General features: G+C 36.3%; 3 protein-coding genes across 4 annotated transcripts in view; all 3 read left to right on the plus strand.

Moving 5' to 3' along the window:
• Positions 1-17,742, plus strand: part of LOC125824948 (RNA-binding protein Y14A-like) — a 105,784-nt gene extending 88,042 nt beyond the window's left edge. For both annotated transcript variants that reach the window (XM_049504298.1, XM_049504297.1), the window contains exons 2-5: positions 13,114-13,385; positions 14,878-15,014; positions 15,406-15,551; positions 17,461-17,742. In XM_049504298.1, coding sequence (XP_049360255.1) covers positions 13,127-13,385; positions 14,878-15,014; positions 15,406-15,551; positions 17,461-17,506 — 588 coding nt within the window. In that variant the 5' untranslated portion in view covers positions 13,114-13,126 and the 3' untranslated portion in view covers positions 17,507-17,742. The remainder of the gene's footprint in view (positions 1-13,113; positions 13,386-14,877; positions 15,015-15,405; positions 15,552-17,460) is intronic.
• Positions 202-2,926, plus strand: LOC125824946 (psbP domain-containing protein 6, chloroplastic). The gene is made up of 3 exons (XM_049504296.1): positions 202-485; positions 1,706-2,022; positions 2,554-2,926. The coding sequence occupies exons 1-3, from the start codon at positions 221-223 to the stop codon at positions 2,722-2,724; spliced, it is 753 nt and encodes a 250-aa protein (XP_049360253.1). The 5' UTR covers positions 202-220; the 3' UTR covers positions 2,725-2,926.
• Positions 3,938-11,675, plus strand: LOC125824943 (protein-tyrosine-phosphatase PTP1-like). The gene is made up of 8 exons (XM_049504293.1): positions 3,938-4,144; positions 7,467-7,563; positions 7,655-7,719; positions 7,849-7,983; positions 9,358-9,492; positions 10,845-10,993; positions 11,082-11,223; positions 11,564-11,675. The coding sequence occupies exons 1-8, from the start codon at positions 3,956-3,958 to the stop codon at positions 11,630-11,632; spliced, it is 981 nt and encodes a 326-aa protein (XP_049360250.1). The 5' UTR covers positions 3,938-3,955; the 3' UTR covers positions 11,633-11,675.
• Positions 17,743-18,240: the final 498 nt, after the last annotated feature.

Raw genomic sequence — 18,240 nt, forward strand, 5'->3', positions numbered from 1 at the left:
TTTAATTTTAAAAAATCAAATTAATTTATTCTAATTTAGCTATGAAAATTAGCCAAATCATAAAATGAAATATGACATTTGCATGAAATGAAGTTATTAAGTGACCTGGCAGAAGGCAGACCTCATCCCAAACGGATAAAAGAATCCCATAGTAATAATAATATCCACTCCCATAAGGCATTGGCGTTTCTCCACACAACACCAGAGAAAAAAAACAGAAATGGCGCTGAAGCCATTGTCTTCCATATTCCCAAATTCAACAAATCCACCATTAACACCTGCAAAACCCCATCATCAAAACATAGGGCTATCAAGAAGAGATTTCATCAATGTTGGTCTTTCTGTAATGCCACTGCTCATATCCCCTACTCCGTCTTCCATTGCTCGAGAAGTTGAAGTTGGTTCTTTCTTGCCTCCATCTCCTACTGATCCTAATTTTGTTCTCTTTAAAGCCACTCCGAAAGACACTCCTGCTCTTCGTGCCGGTATTATGTCGACCACTCTTCATTCTTATTATCTTTCCTAAACTGGAAAATAACTGTTTTGTTCATTTGATTTTTGGGTAATTCTGTTTAGTTTCATATAGTTTATACCGAATTACTTTGTTTGCTCCAGAGTCGGGAAAACTCGTAGTTTGCTAGAAGCTTCTGCAAAGCAATATCCTCATAACAAACTCATTAAACTGAAAGAATATTGATTGTATTAGAGCTAGAAGCTTAGGCAAAGTTATGTGGATCCAGAAACAATATAGTAGCTTTTAAATTGGACACAAGACTAATTACTTTGATAGGTTACCTCTTAGGCAGTGAAAAATCCAAGATTTTCGCTTAGGGGGTTCGAAAATTGAATTTGGAAGCTCAAGGGAAATTTTGAATCCCTAAACCACTGGGCCAACCTCTTGTCTTGTGTTTAGGAGATTCAAAATTTATATAATCGCCAAGGGGGTTCTGATGAGCAACTCTGCCTCCCTAAATCTGCCCCTGCTCTTAGGTGCCTAGTTACCCGTATTCTGGAACTTGCCTATTTTAAATCCCAAGCCTAAAATGAGTTAGTACTTGTATTCTCATTACTTCTTAGGAATTTATCATCTCAAAAACAAGTTCCAAGATCCTTTGAGAAAATAGATTGTAGTCGGAAAGAAAAACTCATCTCTACTTGGTTTAGGATTCAGATCTAAAATAGGCAAGCAACACAATGTCTGTGTGAAACTTGTGTAGAACCTAAGATATGATAACAGATTGACAGGTAGGGGCCATGTTATAATGCATTTGCTGGTATTATGCAACATTTGGTCAAGGCATCCTAGTCCATGCAACCTTGCATTTGTTGCTGAACAAGTTTTTGTTTGAGTAAAATATTCTGCCATTTGATGTTTCTATAGTTTTCGGATTATTAAATGCTGTTGGCAGTTACGTTGGATAAATTAGTAAGTATCTCTTTTGAGGTGCGGACCTCGTCCTTGCTGAGAAATGAGCAAGCCTCAATCATAATGTTCTCTTAATTGGCACTTCATTTCCAATCAAGTGATGCCAATTTCTTAGTTATAACATTGTTTCTATCTTCTTCTTCTTCTTCTTTTTAGTTTATTTCATATCTTCTTGATATGCTTATGAAGGTTACCATTTACATAAAATTGGTGTTTCCGTTTTCTACTTTTGTTTCTCCTGTAGATTGCTTATGATGCTTTATATTTAGTTTCTTGCAGGAAATGTGCAGCCTTACACATTTATTCTTCCTCCAACCTGGAAACAACTTCGTATAGCTAATATATTATCTGGAAATTATTGCCAACCCAAGTGTGCAGAGCCGTGGGTGGAGGTGAAGTTTGAAGATGAAAAACAGGGTAAAGTTCAAGTGGTGGCTTCTCCTTTGATCCGTCTCACTAACAAACCTAATGCAACTATTGAAGACATTGGGACCCCTGAGAAAGTCATTGCTTCTCTTGGCCCTTTTGTCACAGGAAACACTCTCGATCCAGATGAACTCCTTGAGACTTCTATAGAGAAACGTGGTGATCTAACGGTGATAGTCATTTTCTTTTTCTCAGTCATTTATCATATTGAAAAATTCATCTTTTCCCCCTTATCTTCATCCCTTATTCCCAACACATAGAGGACTGGCATGGCTAGCAACCTTTGTCTCTGTTGGTTTACTCCCAAGTCCTAAGCTATACTGAAACATGGAAGGAAATGAGTTGCTTAGTTGATACTCGATACCTTAAAATCTCAGCAGGGAAAATGACATGAAGATATCCATAGGTTGTATCTGCTTCCCTGACAATATGTAACAGCCTGATTTAGCAAATGTTAGGAGCAGCATAGTTATGTTTTTCCTGGAAAAAAAATCAGAATCTGGTTCTACGATAATGATTTCTCTGTTAGTGTGCTTTTATGAGGGACATGTTTGTTAGATCTGCCAAAATAGCATGCTCCTGTGTGTACCTATGTATTCCATAGAACAATGTATTTCTATACTCTTGGTCTTCCTGTTATCCGCAACAGTTCCTCTTTAAATCTCCTGACGAAGAGAATGCTTCTATCTTTGTGTTTGCAGTATTACAAGTACGTTCTTGAAACTCCATATGCTCTTACTGGATCGCACAACCTAGCAAAGGCAACAGCTAAGGGAAATACAGTTGTCCTCTGTGTGGTCAGTGCCAATGACAAGCAGTGGGCATCATCACAGAAAACTCTACAGGCTATTCTTGATTCCTTTGAAGTGTAGTTCCTTCCCCTCTTGTCTTAATTTAGATGAACCGTCTTCATTTTCACTGTGTGTTCCCTTACATAGAGCGTCATAGGATGAATGCCCTGAAATGATTTTTGTAACGCAATAAACAAGAATTGCTTCTGTCGAATCCAGATTATATTGTTGTTTTTATTGTATCCCCTTTTCAATTGTATCATATCAAGACGTATTCCATCCCCCTTTCAATTGTATCATATCAAGACAAATGCACGAGTACTCTACTGTAAACTACTGTTTTTGTTCACATGGATTTTGGAAAGGCCGGTTGTATTTATGTACAAGCTAAAGTTTTTTGAAAAACGAATATATTTGGTCACTTTCACCGTCACAATGTTTTGGAGCTTCTAATTGCAATTTCCTCATGTTAACTTAGAGAGGTAAACAATGTGAACACCAAATAAAGAGTAAACACAAAAATGTGTTCATACATATATCATCTTTTAATCTCTGGTTTCTAGTTAGCTAAAAAAATAAATATTCCTCCTTGATGTTATTGTAACAAAAGAATAAGCTCAGCTAATGTATAAACGCCTAATCAATAAATAAATTAAATTATTTCCCTTTATTCTAACTTCATATAACCACCCTTTCTGCATTTAAAAGGTCAGTGTCTTTTGGAGGTATTTTGTCCTATTATTCCTTTTAAGTTGGGGGAGATTATTATAATATTAGGAAAATATATAATAATATATCTATTCAGACACAAGTCAAAAGTAAATCTCATAGGTGAACATATGGAACTAAATTAAGATCTCAAATTGACATTTTGATATATCAATTTATCATAATAATAAAAAAAGTCAACAATGACTCTCCGATGAAAAGGGTCCCCCTTCTTGCTTGATAATAGTGAGCCTTGAACTTTACTTTATTATATAAAAAAATATTAATTTGCAAAAGAAAAAACTTTTTCTATCAGTAAAAAAGTAAAATTACAAATTATAAATATAATTTTCTTTAAACTTCGAATCAAAATCAAAGTAAAACTATATTCTATAAATTGAAACAAACATAATATGTCATATTTTAACAAATAGTTTCAATAATTGAAAGTGCGTAGAAAGAAAGCAGTGAAGTGAACATCCTGCTACTTTTTTTTAAGTTTTGACAGAACTCCTACTCATCTCCAAATAGAATTAGACAAGGAACCACGGGTTGCGGACTGTCCATTCGGAATCGAATTCGGATTCGGATTCGGAGATCGGTGATGGCTACCGCCGGTAAACCCGCATCGTCGTCAGCACCCAAGCCTTTCGATTTCTCCGACGATTCAGTTCCTAAGAGAGTCGTTCTGTCGATTGATCAGCAGCGTTGTTGCTTGGAAGCACTCGAAGTCTTCAAGGACAAGAGGTTTTCTTCTCCCGAAAAAATCCGCCAAGAGTTCATGACTTTGCAGGTCCTTTTGCATTATACTCTCTTTCTTTCTCAAATTTATTGTTATTTAATGTTGTGCATTTTGATAAAAGAGGAGGATATTTGTTCAATTGGTCAATTTTTTTGAAAAATATTTTCTCTGCAAAAACAAGTTACTCAAAGAACAATGAAAATGACTTCCCAAAACAGGTTCTACAAGTAGCATTTCATATTTGATTGTATCCTCCCAAACCTCCAACACACCTCATCTTTACCTCCAACTCCCATAGTATTTCTCTATATTATATACAAATGCTTTTAGTATAGTATATTTTGCTAAGTACTATACACAAGAAAAGAAGTTACAAATCCACTTATTTCCTGGAAAACTATTTCCTTCACACACACCCGAAATGTTGAATTTGGGATGTATGAGATGGATCCAAATAGAGAGATGGATATAAAGTATTCATACTCCAAGTTCAACTAGTTAGGGAATATGGTGGAGTTGATTGAAGTGTGGTGATTATTTGAGTTTTAGTTGGATATTCAGAGTCATATTATCATATATTAATTAAAAAAACCAAGTCTTTTTATGCTAAGAATGAATTGCTGTCGTCATTGGACTTCTCAACGTTTCTTCTTCGCATAGGTGGTTCCATTCTTGGACAAATTGCGGTAGTTTGAATGCTTCAAACAGCAAATTCATTGGAACATATTAAATGGTTCATATTAATCAAGATGTATATAGAGGATTTATGTTACGGACTCCTGGTAATTTAGGATTAAGATGTAGTTGATAAATTGACTGATTGAAGTGTTGGGAAATTGTTTGAGTTCTAGTTGAATTTTTACTGTCATACTATTTTGAAAAGGGAAAATCACTTACTCCTTATAGGATGACTGCCAACCTTAACTAGGTGATAACATCATGAAGGCTCTAGGCATTTAATTCGTTACGTCATATGAAATAGGCTTAAGTCAATTGATATTGAGCTGACTACTAGTAGTTAGGGATCGAGAAGTAGTTAACCGGTTGTTTGATTGATTGAAAGTTTTGGGTGATATTGATGACTTGATAAATACCAGACACATCAATTTATTCACTTCAAACACAATACACATGAACTTTTTCCAAAGTGGGACAATAACTAACTTAAAAACTTAGCGCTTCTAATATTCTGACATATGCTATTTTAAAACTTTTCCTACTGTGTTCAATCACAATTTTAGGCTCTTAGCAATTAACATGTGTCGTAGTATGTTTTACAAGATTCTACATTCTATACCGTATCGCTAGCCTTTCCTCTCTGAGTTTGTACATCTTTTCACTACAAATAGTGTCTCTCTGAGATATAGCTTCTTTTTTTTTTTTTTGATTGGTAAAAGTAATTTGATTCAGCAAAATGCTCTTTCTGAGATAGAATTTCTGCAACATTCTTTCCCTCATTTCACTTATCCTGTGCTAATATGATAATCCAAAAAACCCTTCGGGGTGGCCCAGTGGTTTGGGATTGAAACTTCCATGTTGGAGGTCTCAATAGTTCGAAACCCCTTTCCAGCGAAAGCAAGGGGTTTGCCTTTTGGGTCGAGCTCGTCGCACTGGGCTTGCCTAGTGCAGGTTACCTCTCCTATGTGGTTTGCCAGCTATTGCATAGGAGCAGGTGTTTTACCTTGTGCAAGGGTAGCAGCTGCGGGTTTCCCTTGTCATAAAAAAATGATAATCCAAAAGTTGTTGCGTCTCATTTAACATTCTTTATGTTTCTTGTAGGAAATCATGCTTAGAAGATTAGAGTTAGAATTTGTTTCCACGTCAAAAAAGGACTAGTTTTTTTCTTTTCAAAGAGTAATTATTTGTTGATTTCTCCCCAAACCCCACTTTGGGATTACACTGGGTATGTTGTTGTATTGGAAAGCTCCCAGTATACTAGGGTATAGGAGAAGTAAAGAAGTTCTGCAAAGATATGGTTCTCTATGAACAACATCTAGTTAGTATAACTCTATACTACCATAAGTTTTATGTTCTCTCTTAAAGTTTACTAGAAACAACATATTTGCCTTAATTTGAGTGAGAATGCCTTTTTATCTGTAATTTGTATAACAGAAATATTCTCCCCTCAAAAACTCCATTCCTTTCTCTCCTATTACCCACATTAGGACAGAGCAGGTTACATCTGTGCTCTCTATCTTCGTTTCTTTCTTCTAAAGCTCCAACTGAACATGAACGCCAAAGGGATTCAGTACTACCCACCATAATCAACTTTCTAATGGGCAATGCGTGAGCAAGTGATCCACATCTGCACAGGATTGTTTACACATATAGCACCAGCTACTGTGTCCTAACTTCCGTTTACTCAAGTTCTCTGCAGTAAGGATGACTACCCTTGCTGTTGCTGGAATACATACCTTCATCAGAGCTCTAGGAATCCAGATTGAGATGTGTGGGAAGATTATGTCTTTTCTTTTTAGTAGTCTGTGGTAGGAGTACTTAAGTCCAAAAATTCCTTATGCTTGCCCATTCCATAACGAAGAATTCTGACCTGTTGGTGTGATGTTTTTCTTTTAAAGTAGTTCCAATAGGTTGTGGAACTCAACTATCTCCCAAAGCTATAGGTTTCTTCTAATGATCAAGTTGCTTAGTTTTGTCATTACATTTCAGAGAGTAATATTGTTACTTTCTTGAGATACGGAATATATTAGGAAGGCCTTGCTCAAAGTATCAACTCTTTTTTTTTTTTTTTTAACCGTGGTTTCCGGGCGTCGCTTTGCGAACCCGACTAGCTGTACCCACCGGGTCCCGCTGTTTCAAGGCGGGTCCACCACGGTTAGTTCCACGGGGCCCTGGAGACGCGGCCGGTTTGTAATGCCTCCAGTGGCCCTGCTGGGGCTCGAACCGGCGACCTGAAGGACTTTGTCCCAGGCCTTTACCAGCTGAGCTACCCCTCAGGGTTAAAGTATCAACTCCAAAGAGCAAAAATGGAGTCATATTGGGAGTTAGGTGGTCTTAACTCTTAAGTGTTTATATGAAGCAAAATAACACCTTTCAATAGTTTTAGGAAAATATTGAGCAGCTTATTTGATGCTTGAGTTCATTTATGTATTGTTTCCCGCTCTCATTTAACTCTAGTTATCCAAAAAAAAATCCGACCATCTTTTTTATGATGTTTCGGGTGGATGCTGGTGGTGGTGGCTCCACTTAAAATGAGCTAAATTTATGTCATAGGACAGCTCTCTTATGTCTTGAGAAAATTGTTGTTGCATGATGTTGTTTGTTTTGCTTCTTTGTTATTTATTTGTTGAGATCTCGTCTTTCTGCAAGTAGCATGATATTATCCTGAATTCCAAGAACACCTCTTATGACTCAGGCAACTAGGATGAGAGCTTCAGAAATGAAGAGTAGATGCTCAATGGCTTTGAACAGCGCAAACATTAGCAAAAATCGATACACTGATGTTCTGCCATGTATGCAGATCAGTTTCTATAATTCTTTGTTTGATGTTGAAGTTGTGTATTATAACCTGTGAATAATTATATCAAGCTTCATTCTTCTCAGTTGACAATAACAGGGTTGTTTTGGACCCACCAGCTAGAGGATATATAAATGCAAGCTTCATTAAGGTAGACTTCTACATCCATTACTTGAAATTAATTAACCATGCTACTTGCTCTCCATACTCTCTTGGAAAATGTCAAGCTCTCTTCCACCAATCTGCTTCATGAGCATTATAATGCTCCTTTTTGCTGTAGATATCCGAAGACGTGTCTCAGTTTATTGCAACACAAGGTCCGCTACAGCACACTTTTGAAGACTTCTGGGAAATGATAATCCAGCATCGCTGTCCTGTGATTGTGATGCTTACACAATTGTTTGACAACTACAAGGTATTCAACTGTTTAAATTACCAGGTAAGCATTGTAATGTTAACAAGACAAGATATCCCTATTCTGTCATCTGACAGAAAGAAAAAAATTGACATTTTTTGTGACAAGGCTTCTGATCCAAAATTTGCTACCTAGGTAAAATTCTAACTTTTCTGCCCTTTTCATCTCTTGATTTTCATCCTCCGTTGTAATTAGATCTAGCATTTTTCATACTTTCAGAAAGGTGCAACTGAACCTTTGATACTGTTTTTGCATTTTTGCTTAAGATGCTTTGCCCCTTACTATGTACTCTTCTATATTTTGAGTGGTGAGATAGGATGGGGAAAAGAAACAGTAGAGAAAAAAAATCTTAGCCATCTCTTCTTGCTTGTCAATCTTTATTTCACGCCTCTGTGTATAATAATATACACAGAAAGGAACAAACAGGTTGGTATTTTCAATATATATGCTACTATATCTTCTCAAAAAAAATAGAAAAAAGAAAAGGTTGGTATTAAATTAAATTCTCATTTTCTATCAGCATTCTTTCACATCATCCTTTCTGGCCCTAATTCAAGCCAGAGGTGGTGGCTTTAAGGTCCGTTGGATTTTTTTTTTCTTTTTTTGAGAATTCTGTTGGAATTTGATGTATTCATCACTGTCAATCTTTCTGCTAGTCATCACTGCCAATCTTTCTGAGTAGGGAATGTTTCTCCTATAGATTATTTCAGAGCTTGGGCATATTTTGATGGAGTTGGTATAAGTAGACTCTAGTGTGGTGCTTAAAGATATTATGTGATCACTAGCTTGTGACTTTGTGAGGAATATAAAGCTTGTAGGTGAATAACTTTTGCAGAAAATCAGCTTCTGTTGGGGAAGGTTCCAGTTGCAGTTCATATTCCATCATGGGAAAAAGCCCTAGATTTCCCTTCTTATAAGCTTGGCAGATTGTTTATTTATTTTTGTGGTCTTTCTCTAGTTTCAAAACTGTTATACTTGGATTTTGTTGGTTATTTGAACTGCAGAAGGATTAGCAAAGTCTAACATGCAAAGGCTTGGCGGCTATTCTAGGATTGGAATTTGGACTTAATAAGTTCTTCTTTCCCTTCTATCTTCCTAAAACCCGAGTAGCTGAGAAACAATTTCCCGGGCCAAATGGAAAAAAGGAAAATAAGAGACCTTGTTTCATGGCCTTTATTCTGGATTATATTCAACTCTTCACACAAAGAGAGAGGCTACTAGTCTCCTTTCAATCGCCCTGTATCACCTGTTAACCGCTGAACGAATTTAAGCATTTATTCTAGTTGGTTTTTACTTCATTTGTAAGTGATTAAGCTGGTGATTGCGTCATTTTGACTATTTCATCTTTTCCTCTTTATGAAAAATGCAATGCAGATTGTCAAGTGTGGGGATTATTTTCAGGCAGATGGTGGTCCCAGAAGATTTGGCAATATATGTATTGTTACGAAGTGGATAAAGACGACTCAGACTTCATTGATTTTGCGATGTCTGGAGGTGAACTATATTGAGGTTAGTAAACTATTCTCTGTCCATGTTATACACAAGGAAAAGAGCATGAAGAATCTTATTATGTTGGACATGAATATGGACCCACTGGAGACTATTTACCTGATTCATTTGATGGAGAGTGAGAGTTGCTGATGTACATATTTTGATTTCTGCACCATTTTACATATCCAGACTGATACTCTTCTTCTCCAGTAATATGAGTCCTTGGCTTTAGGATACCCTTCTTTAAAGCTCTATGATCACGCATTGCTCTTTCTGCATAAGTTCTCCCAAGATTTGGGTTCTTCTTTTATGAGAGCAAGAATAAGAAGGAATTGCAACATATGGGGAAAATTTTGCAATATAATATGATGATTTCCATCAGTATTGCCTTTAACAATGAATTGGATGTATGGTGTCATTTTTGTTCATTGTCTCCTCTTGTATATAATCAATGCAATTCCATCTCTAGCTTCAACCAGTGGTTTTAAAACCAAACATTTTGTGGATATAGGTTTGATTTTAAACCAAACAGGAAGACTGATTGTCTTGTAAACCATCCACTTTGGAAACCTGCGTTTTGTCTGTTTCAAGGCCTTGCTTTAGTTGCAGCAAGACTTTTAATAGATAATGATTATCAATGCTAATGAAGCAACATTGTCTGGAAAAGATTCTTTGGTGGTTCGTCACCCCTCCTTCACTATTTTCAAAGTAACATTTTGAAGCACTTTATTCTACTGTGGAATCGTTTCTGCCTGCATTCTTGGTCCTTCTTTTACAATCTTTGATGCTTGGAAAGACTGTTTGAGATAGATGACAACACCTTTTCCCCTCTTCCTTACATGAGGACAACTTGAATGCTAGCTATTTTTGTTTTATCTTGTGTTTTAATTACTTTTATAACTGCATACACACCACCCTCGCCAGACCTCACTTGTGGGATTACACTGAGTATGTTGTTATAGCAGATCTAGGTTTTTCTCTTGCCATGTAGTAGGTGGCAATAGACTACTTGTTTCTGTGAAAAGGCTTCACAATTGGTACTACAGTTATTGCGGCAATCTCTTATCGATCTCTTTCAAGCAATTCTGGCATTTTTATTGTTGGGAGTAAAGAAAACTTTAAGTCTTTCACTTTGCAGTACAAATGCTTTATTTCGTATTATGATTTCAGAAATGTGGTTTCTTTAACCTTGTACTTTTAGTGGAATTACCTTTTGGCAATCTTGTAAGTAGTTTCTACAATGGTATGTAATTGTGGCCCAATTCTCCCACTCACTTGTCATCCTTACATGTAGTTAACATTAATTTCTTGCCCATATTATGAGGGAAATGACAATAAATGTGTGATCTTTTCTCCTTGCTATTTGCCAGTCAAAAGAACCACCTTTGTGTGTTTTACACATTCAATATCCCGACTGGCCTGACCATGGAGTTCCAAAGGACACTCTTGCTGTTCGTGAAATACTGAAACAAACATTTAGTGTCCCACCCAGTCTTGGACCAATTGTGGTGCACTGCAGGTTTCTGATCATCATCCCTGTAGATGTGCCTTTTAAAGATTCTGTAATTGATCCTTTCTAAAGCCTGACATCTCATTCTCTTACATAGTGCAGGTATTGGTAGGACTGGAACATACTGTGCAATCCATAATACCATCCAAAGAATATTGGTTGGAGATAAGTCTGCTCTAGATCTCGTTAACACAATAACCATTTTTAGGTCTCAGCGAATTGGGATGGTTCAGACCATGGTACAGCAGCTTCTCTTCGTTATTGAAATTGATAATACAACTTATATTACACAAGCAGATAACTGTTGGAGTAGTCGAGGTTTGCAAAAGCTGGCCCGGACACCACCGCCATGAAAAAAATTATATATAGTTGCCCCAGTGTCCTTATTTTTTGTTTAAGAGCTAGTTAAATGTCTTGCATTTTATTCGCTATACTCTCTTTTTCTCTTTTGGTATTTGTTACACTTACCCTCAGTATCTATACTACTGTGTTTCAACATTCTTAACTAATCTTTGCTCTTAGGTTCTTAAGTACTTATTGCACGGAATGTCTGTACTAAATTACTATTGTATATTACAGGAGCAATACCTCTTTTGCTATGATGCCATTATCGATGAACTTGAAGACCTCATTTCAGATAGCCAATAAAGAAGAGAGTTCCTAATGGTAATTTTCATTTTTTCACTATCAGGAAGTCCAATTGGATATTGAAGCAAATACTCACACTTGTTGGGATTTCATCCATTTTTTCTCCTATTAGTTTTAACCATTTAATGTGTTGTATTCCAGCAAGGTCCATGCAACTGGTTCTTCCTTGCTGCAATCATGCCTATACTTGCTTACAAATGAGAAGAAATGGAACAATAATTTGTGCTGAAGAAGCAAATCAGTTTGGTCCACTTGAGTTTCTTACTGCTCTTACCATGTAGGAATAAGCATTAACGTGCAAAATATCGTATGTTGTATTTCTGTTTGGAAGTATTTATGCTTTTAGAGAGGGAAAGAGAATGGAATGAAACTTATTTAACATTCTCTTGATGATATATAGCCTACTTATTGTTGGTTCAATGTATGACAAGTTGATGATGTTCAAGGTACCAGAATTTAGTAGCTTTTACACCAACTTTCTTGCAATGGTTTATGTGAAAGACTTTACATAGTAATTGGGGATCAAGAGTGGTAAAATATAGCTTTGTCGTGCTTTGGTGCTTGACGTGACTGGGGAGGGGGGAGGCTTCAAACGAAGTGCGGAAAATGAGTCTATCCTTCTCTGACTTCATTTGCAGAATTTTTTTTACTGATACGTTATTCTTTGGTGTAATTAGTTGTGAACCAAAACGACCCATTAGTATCTTCTGGAAAAAAACAAGTATAATTAGTGGCTTAGTGCAGTTAAATTATGGTTTCACATTCATACACCATTGTCAAGAAGAGTACACAAACGGACTTTAACAATACAATATCATACAAAAGCTTAGCATGTGTATTTACTCGGGATATTTGTTTTCTTTTAACTTTTAACATTATGTAGTTCAATTAGATACGATTTAAACTTGGAACTTCAAATTGAATTTTAAACCCCTTTAATTACTATGTCAAGCTCTAATCTTATGTTTAGGAGGTTCAAAATTTATATGTATACATAAAAAGATTTAAACCTAATGGATCATGTAACTTTTTGCCGATGGGATGAACCCGTGGTATCCTCTAGATCCGCCTCTGATTGTATTTCAAAATATATTAATTCAACTAATTTATATTCACATCATGCAAGACTTTAGAAGTTTCTTATTTACATTCTAGACTTCAAATTAAAGATAAAAGAATCTTATTCATTTCACCACGTTCCTCGAGTATAATTCCATTTATTACACATTCATCTTGATATTTTTATTTGACCAAGTATATTTTAGAGTCTCAAATCGAATAATTTGGTACTATGAAATTATGATAAATATTTTCTTATTTTCGACCTGACCCGACCCGAAAAGATTAGGAAGATCACATTGCCCCAAAACCCTTCTCCGCCAGTATAATCACCCAGCATTTTGCCTGGACACGGCTTCAATAAAAATACTTTATTATATTCAGTTGAAAGAAGCAAATCAAAACCCCAAATTCTCTCTTTTTGCAGCGGCGAAAATGGCGAACCCGGAGGAGGCTGTCGATTTCGAGCCAGAGGAAGACGATCTGATGGACGAAGATGTTGACGCTTCATCACCTAGGGCACCGATGCCAAAGCTGAAATCAGCCATTACAGGCGGCGGCGGTGGTTCTTCTGCTTCTAAGAAAATCAAAGGACGTGGTTTCCGTGAAGAGACTGCTGAGGCTGAAAGGAATGCTCGCCTTTCTGCTCGATTCGATTCACTTGACTCCGAAGGTGGCCCTGGACCTGAACGATGTTAGTTTCTACTCTAACTCATCTTTTTTATATAACGAAAAGAAGTTGCTACTTCCTTTTTTTAGAATTTTGTTCAAATTTGGGGAAAATGTTGCAGCAGGTTGACAATTCATCTAACGTAATTAATTAGAGTTTTTTTAGTTCGGTTAGGGATTTGTACTTAGAGAAGCGCTAGTGCTAAAAATTTGCTACCTATAATTGTTTTCTCTATGATTTTGTGACGGGAGATTGATAGTCGGGATAATGGGTAAAGAGTCTCTAAGGAAATGTTTTAGTCTGGTTAGAGACTTTTATTTAGAGAATATCTAGGTTTAGGATACCTTAATTTTAACAGGTTAGAAACTGCTTGTTCTTATAATTGTTTTTTCTTTTGGTATTTGTGTTTTGGATAAAGGAAAACTGCTGTAGGTGGATAATCCGTGTTATGAAATTACCCTGCAAGGAGTGTGTTTAGTTTGGTTTACAGACTTGAATCTAGAGAACAGCTAACTTTAGAAGACTAAAATTGAATGTTTTGGTGTTCACCCTGTTATTTGTGTAGATTTTTTCACGAGGAGCTTTTGTGGTTTTATTGAGTGCATTCCATATGTTTTTCTGTTTTGGTTTAATTTATTTTCTGCTATTGATTAATTGAACGATGTTAAATTGCTTTTGTGAATGACACCGTGTTAAGGTTTCACCTACATTGTGTAAGCATGCAGAATTAGAGAAGTGAATAAAGAAGTTAGGACCTACTTCTAGTAGAAGTTGATTTTGTTAATCTGTGTGTGAAGAAAAAAACAATTAGAGAAAGGAACACTCAAATATTGCTTGTACTTATCTTCACCTTTGTAGGACCCTGTTACGTTATTTAGAAAGTGGAATAACTTGAAGATCATTGAGTTGAGGTCTTCATTTTCAGAAAGAATAGAAAGATCATGAAATAGGGAATTTTTTTTGTACTTAATGTATATCTGTGTTGTTTGGTCCCTTACTCTTGCCATTTTGCTTATGAGCCTCCAGCTTCATGTTGTTTACATTGTAAATGTGCTAACTAGTTGGATTGGGTTCCAGCTATTATTTTATTTACATCTAAGAAGCACTTAATGGTAGGCTGTATATTTGTCACTTTGTCATTGTTGCTTAGTTTTTAGGAGAGAGCTGGCTTTGTATAGCTAATCCAACTTACCCTCAACGGCTCAACTTGGTCTCCAGCACTTGCTGAAGTAGTCAGAGAAGTTGGCCAACAGAACTTAATATGCTGATTTTAGTCGGAGATATTAGTTGTTTGATTGCTGGGTCACCAGCACTTAAGTAATATGTAATTTGTGCTGGGTATCTGAGATATTTTTCAAGTTATGCAATTCTGATGTAATAAACATCCCAAAATGTCTGATAGGTGATGATTCAGACATGGATGGTGTCCCCCCCTTTTTTTTTCTTTTGAGATTACTGGTAAGATTAATAAAGGTTTAAATAAGTAGTAGAGAGCTAATGAGGGGAACATCTGCAGCCATTGAAGGATGGATTATTTTAGTCACTGGAGTTAATGAGGAGGCACAAGAAGATGATCTTCATAATACATTTGGTGAGTTCGGGGAGATCAAGAATTTGCATTTGAATCTGGATCGTCGTTCTGGATTTGTCAAGGTGAACTGGCTCTTTTCTTTCTCGGAATGTTTAGCTGCTTCTTTGGGTTCTGGGTGTTGCACATATGATGTTATATGAATTGCATTCCCATTGTATGCTTTAATCTAATAAACTTTCCTATCAAAAGATTTTGGATGATGACAATTGTTTCAATCAAGAAAATTTTGTTGAAGATTATAAGTGACAGACATTCCTTGTTCCATGTAACTATGTAAGAGCATTTCCTTGATGAATCTGTAATGGAGTAAATGGAATAAAATAGGATCAATGTTATGTTAATTATGAGGGAGTCCAGATAGATACTTTTCTTTGTTTTTAGTTAAGTTTCTGCGTTTGTCTTGGTTTGGACTTTGGAGTGGTATAGTTTTTATAAAGTTTTCCATTTTGACAGGGTTATGCACTTATTGAATATGAGAACTTTGAAGAAGCAGAGAGAGCTATCAGTGAAATGGATGGGAATGAGCTGCTCACTCAGACTGTTCATGTTGATTGGGCATTCAGCAAAGGTCCTTTTAGAAGGAGAAATGCTAGGAGGAGGTATCTTCTTGGTTAATCCAATTAGTGTAATTTTGTGTGTAAAATAGCTGTGAAAAAATGTTGCCTGAATCAAGGATACACTTTTTCACTTTTAATCAATGTGGGCAAATGTTCTTCCAGAAGCATAGATTTTTACCCTCTTCTTGAGAACAAGTCGGGGTCTCAAATTTATTCGCAGAGATTGGAATAACCACTTTTTAAACATTTGCAACTGGATAAATGTTATGATGTACAGTAATTGTTTTCTTGTGAACTTTTTCACTATAATGCATGTCGTTTAACTGTATAGCGTTCATCTCCATAGGAGTGGAATTGTCACTTGCCTCCGTCATATGCTTTTTGTTGATAAAAGTTACCAACCCATTTCCTGTATCCCATGATTCAGCTGTCAGTTGTGTGTGTGTGGAATCAAATGACAACCACCTATTACTAGGACTCCATTTTATTTAAATGGCTGGCAGCTGGATAGCTTGCGGATCAAAGTTGTCTTAATTTTTTGCCTCATTTTTTGTTCTATGACGTTATAGTAGCTTTTTACTTCTATCAGAGCATTTCTCTGTGGAGGTAATGGACAGTGTATCCATCAGTTCGCTTAAATTTTCTTTTTTGCTCCCTGTTTTCTGAGGGTAAGCATAATTGTTTGATTTATTTTCTCTTACTTTTGATCTAGTTTTGGTCAAATCCCAGCTGAGATCATTGAATTAGGTTTCCCATTGATCATATTGTAGGCAAAAATTGAGAACTTATCCCTCAATACATAACTAGAAAAGTTCCAAAACTGTTTAGCAGAAGTTTGAGTAGGATTAGCTCAATGATTAAAACTAGTTCTCAGTAGCCTTATTAGTAGACAAACTGCAAACTCTTATCAGACTTCTCATCGGGTTTATTTGTCAAGTTCGCCAGCAATTAGAGAGCTATTTGCTTTGCAATATACATATGATTGCTATGGTTGTATGAACATGTGAAGTGGTGGATTAGGTTTTCCTAACATCATTATGGTCACAAAATGATTGTCTGAAGATTTATGCATTTCTCACCCTCCCATGGATAGGTGTCCCCAGGCAGTTTGGGCTTTTATTTAGCTTTTGGAGAGGGGTGCGAAGGTGGTGGAATTGGTGCAAAAAACACTAGGATGTGTCTGTGTGGGGTATGGGTTGCCATTTATAGTCAAATATAGGATAGGCACTTCACATTTTCCATTCGAAACTAACACGTGTCTTGTTGGGGATTTTCCTTTTTGGCAAAAAGGGAGTTGGATACCTTATGATGAACTCTCACATAACCTGGTTATAAATAGGACTCTATTACAGCAATGATGTAAGTCTGCATCTGTTTCCTGGAAGTTTGTTAACCCTTGTTTAGTTATTACAGATGAGCAGTGTCTCCGAGGTGCCAAGCAGTTGTAAAGGTGTTTCTAATGTATCCATTTTAAAAAGAACATAGGATGCTTCAGTTTGTCTTTGTTATGCGCAAAATGTGATGACTCTGCTAGTAATTGTTGAAGCTACAGACTAATAACTGGGTTGCTCAGCCACATCAATTTGTAAATACCAACTTTAGTTGTTGGTGCCCCCTTCATAATGTTAGAAAAATAGGAAGAGTTAAGAGGATTTTCTAGTCAGTTCGTGCCTTTTTGAGCTGATAGGAAGACTACTGACTTGCGAGAAACTTGTTGCTCTCTTGAGTCAATTTAGAGGAAAGTTTATCCTTGTCCTTTTAGATACTTCCCTTTATATGATAAATATTCATTTTTTATGATAGATCTTTATTTCTTATTCCAAAATAGAAAATGAAATTCCTATCCTACATCATTACTGCAAAATCTGTGTTTGAATGTTTGGAACATCACCTATATGGTTTCTGCATTGAAGAACTATCGACTAACATGTAGCTGTCCTCATCCTTGCAGGTCACCACGTAGTCATCGTTCTAGAAGTCCCAGGAGGAGATTCTAGTTCTACGCACACCTATTTGCAAGGATTGTGTCACTGACTTCTAGAGATCAGGCTCTATGAATTCCTGGTCTATGCTGTAATTCCATGTGTACGATTGTTCCTTTGCCAGTTTTTCTTTAATTTTCTGTTCCCCTAACTCTGCTCTAAGTGAATGCATCTCGAGCTTGTCTGGTGGTGTGCACTTCTCTGGCCTTTGTGAAAATTTAGATTCCTTTTGAGAATATTCGGAACTTTCCCAGTTATCATCTGAATTGAATATGGTTAATGGTTATCTTGATGGCGGCATTGTGAGTTGATTGTCATGTAACATTTGTGGGTAAATTTGATGTGTTTCAGTAGTGTGTACTAACGAAAAGTGTCTGCAACTTACCTTTTGAGTACATTTCTTTTAAAGCATCAAATGAATTATAGTTGCATCATTTTTTTAGCAGAAAGATTGAATATTCACTGTCTTGTACTCCAAACTATTAATCATGAAAGTTACTCCATTTGGAGTTCATGACTTTAGAATATTGAGTGAGAGCTAGCTCCCTGGGGGGCGAGTGGCACTGAAATTATAAAAACCAACTGTGGTAATTGAGAACTTATGGTAAAAGGTGCTGACGATAATATTATAAATCATGAGCATATGGTAGTAATGACTTCTTTACTCTTTCTTTGAGGTAATTAATAATTACCTTGGGAAAATTAAATTTATATCACGTTGGGGTTTGACCATTGAAAAGACAAAAAGC

The sequence above is a fragment of the Solanum verrucosum genome, unplaced genomic scaffold (assembly GCF_900185275.1).
Source record: "Solanum verrucosum unplaced genomic scaffold, falcon-dt-bn FXZP01000086.1, whole genome shotgun sequence".
NCBI lineage: Eukaryota > Viridiplantae > Streptophyta > Magnoliopsida > Solanales > Solanaceae > Solanum > Solanum verrucosum.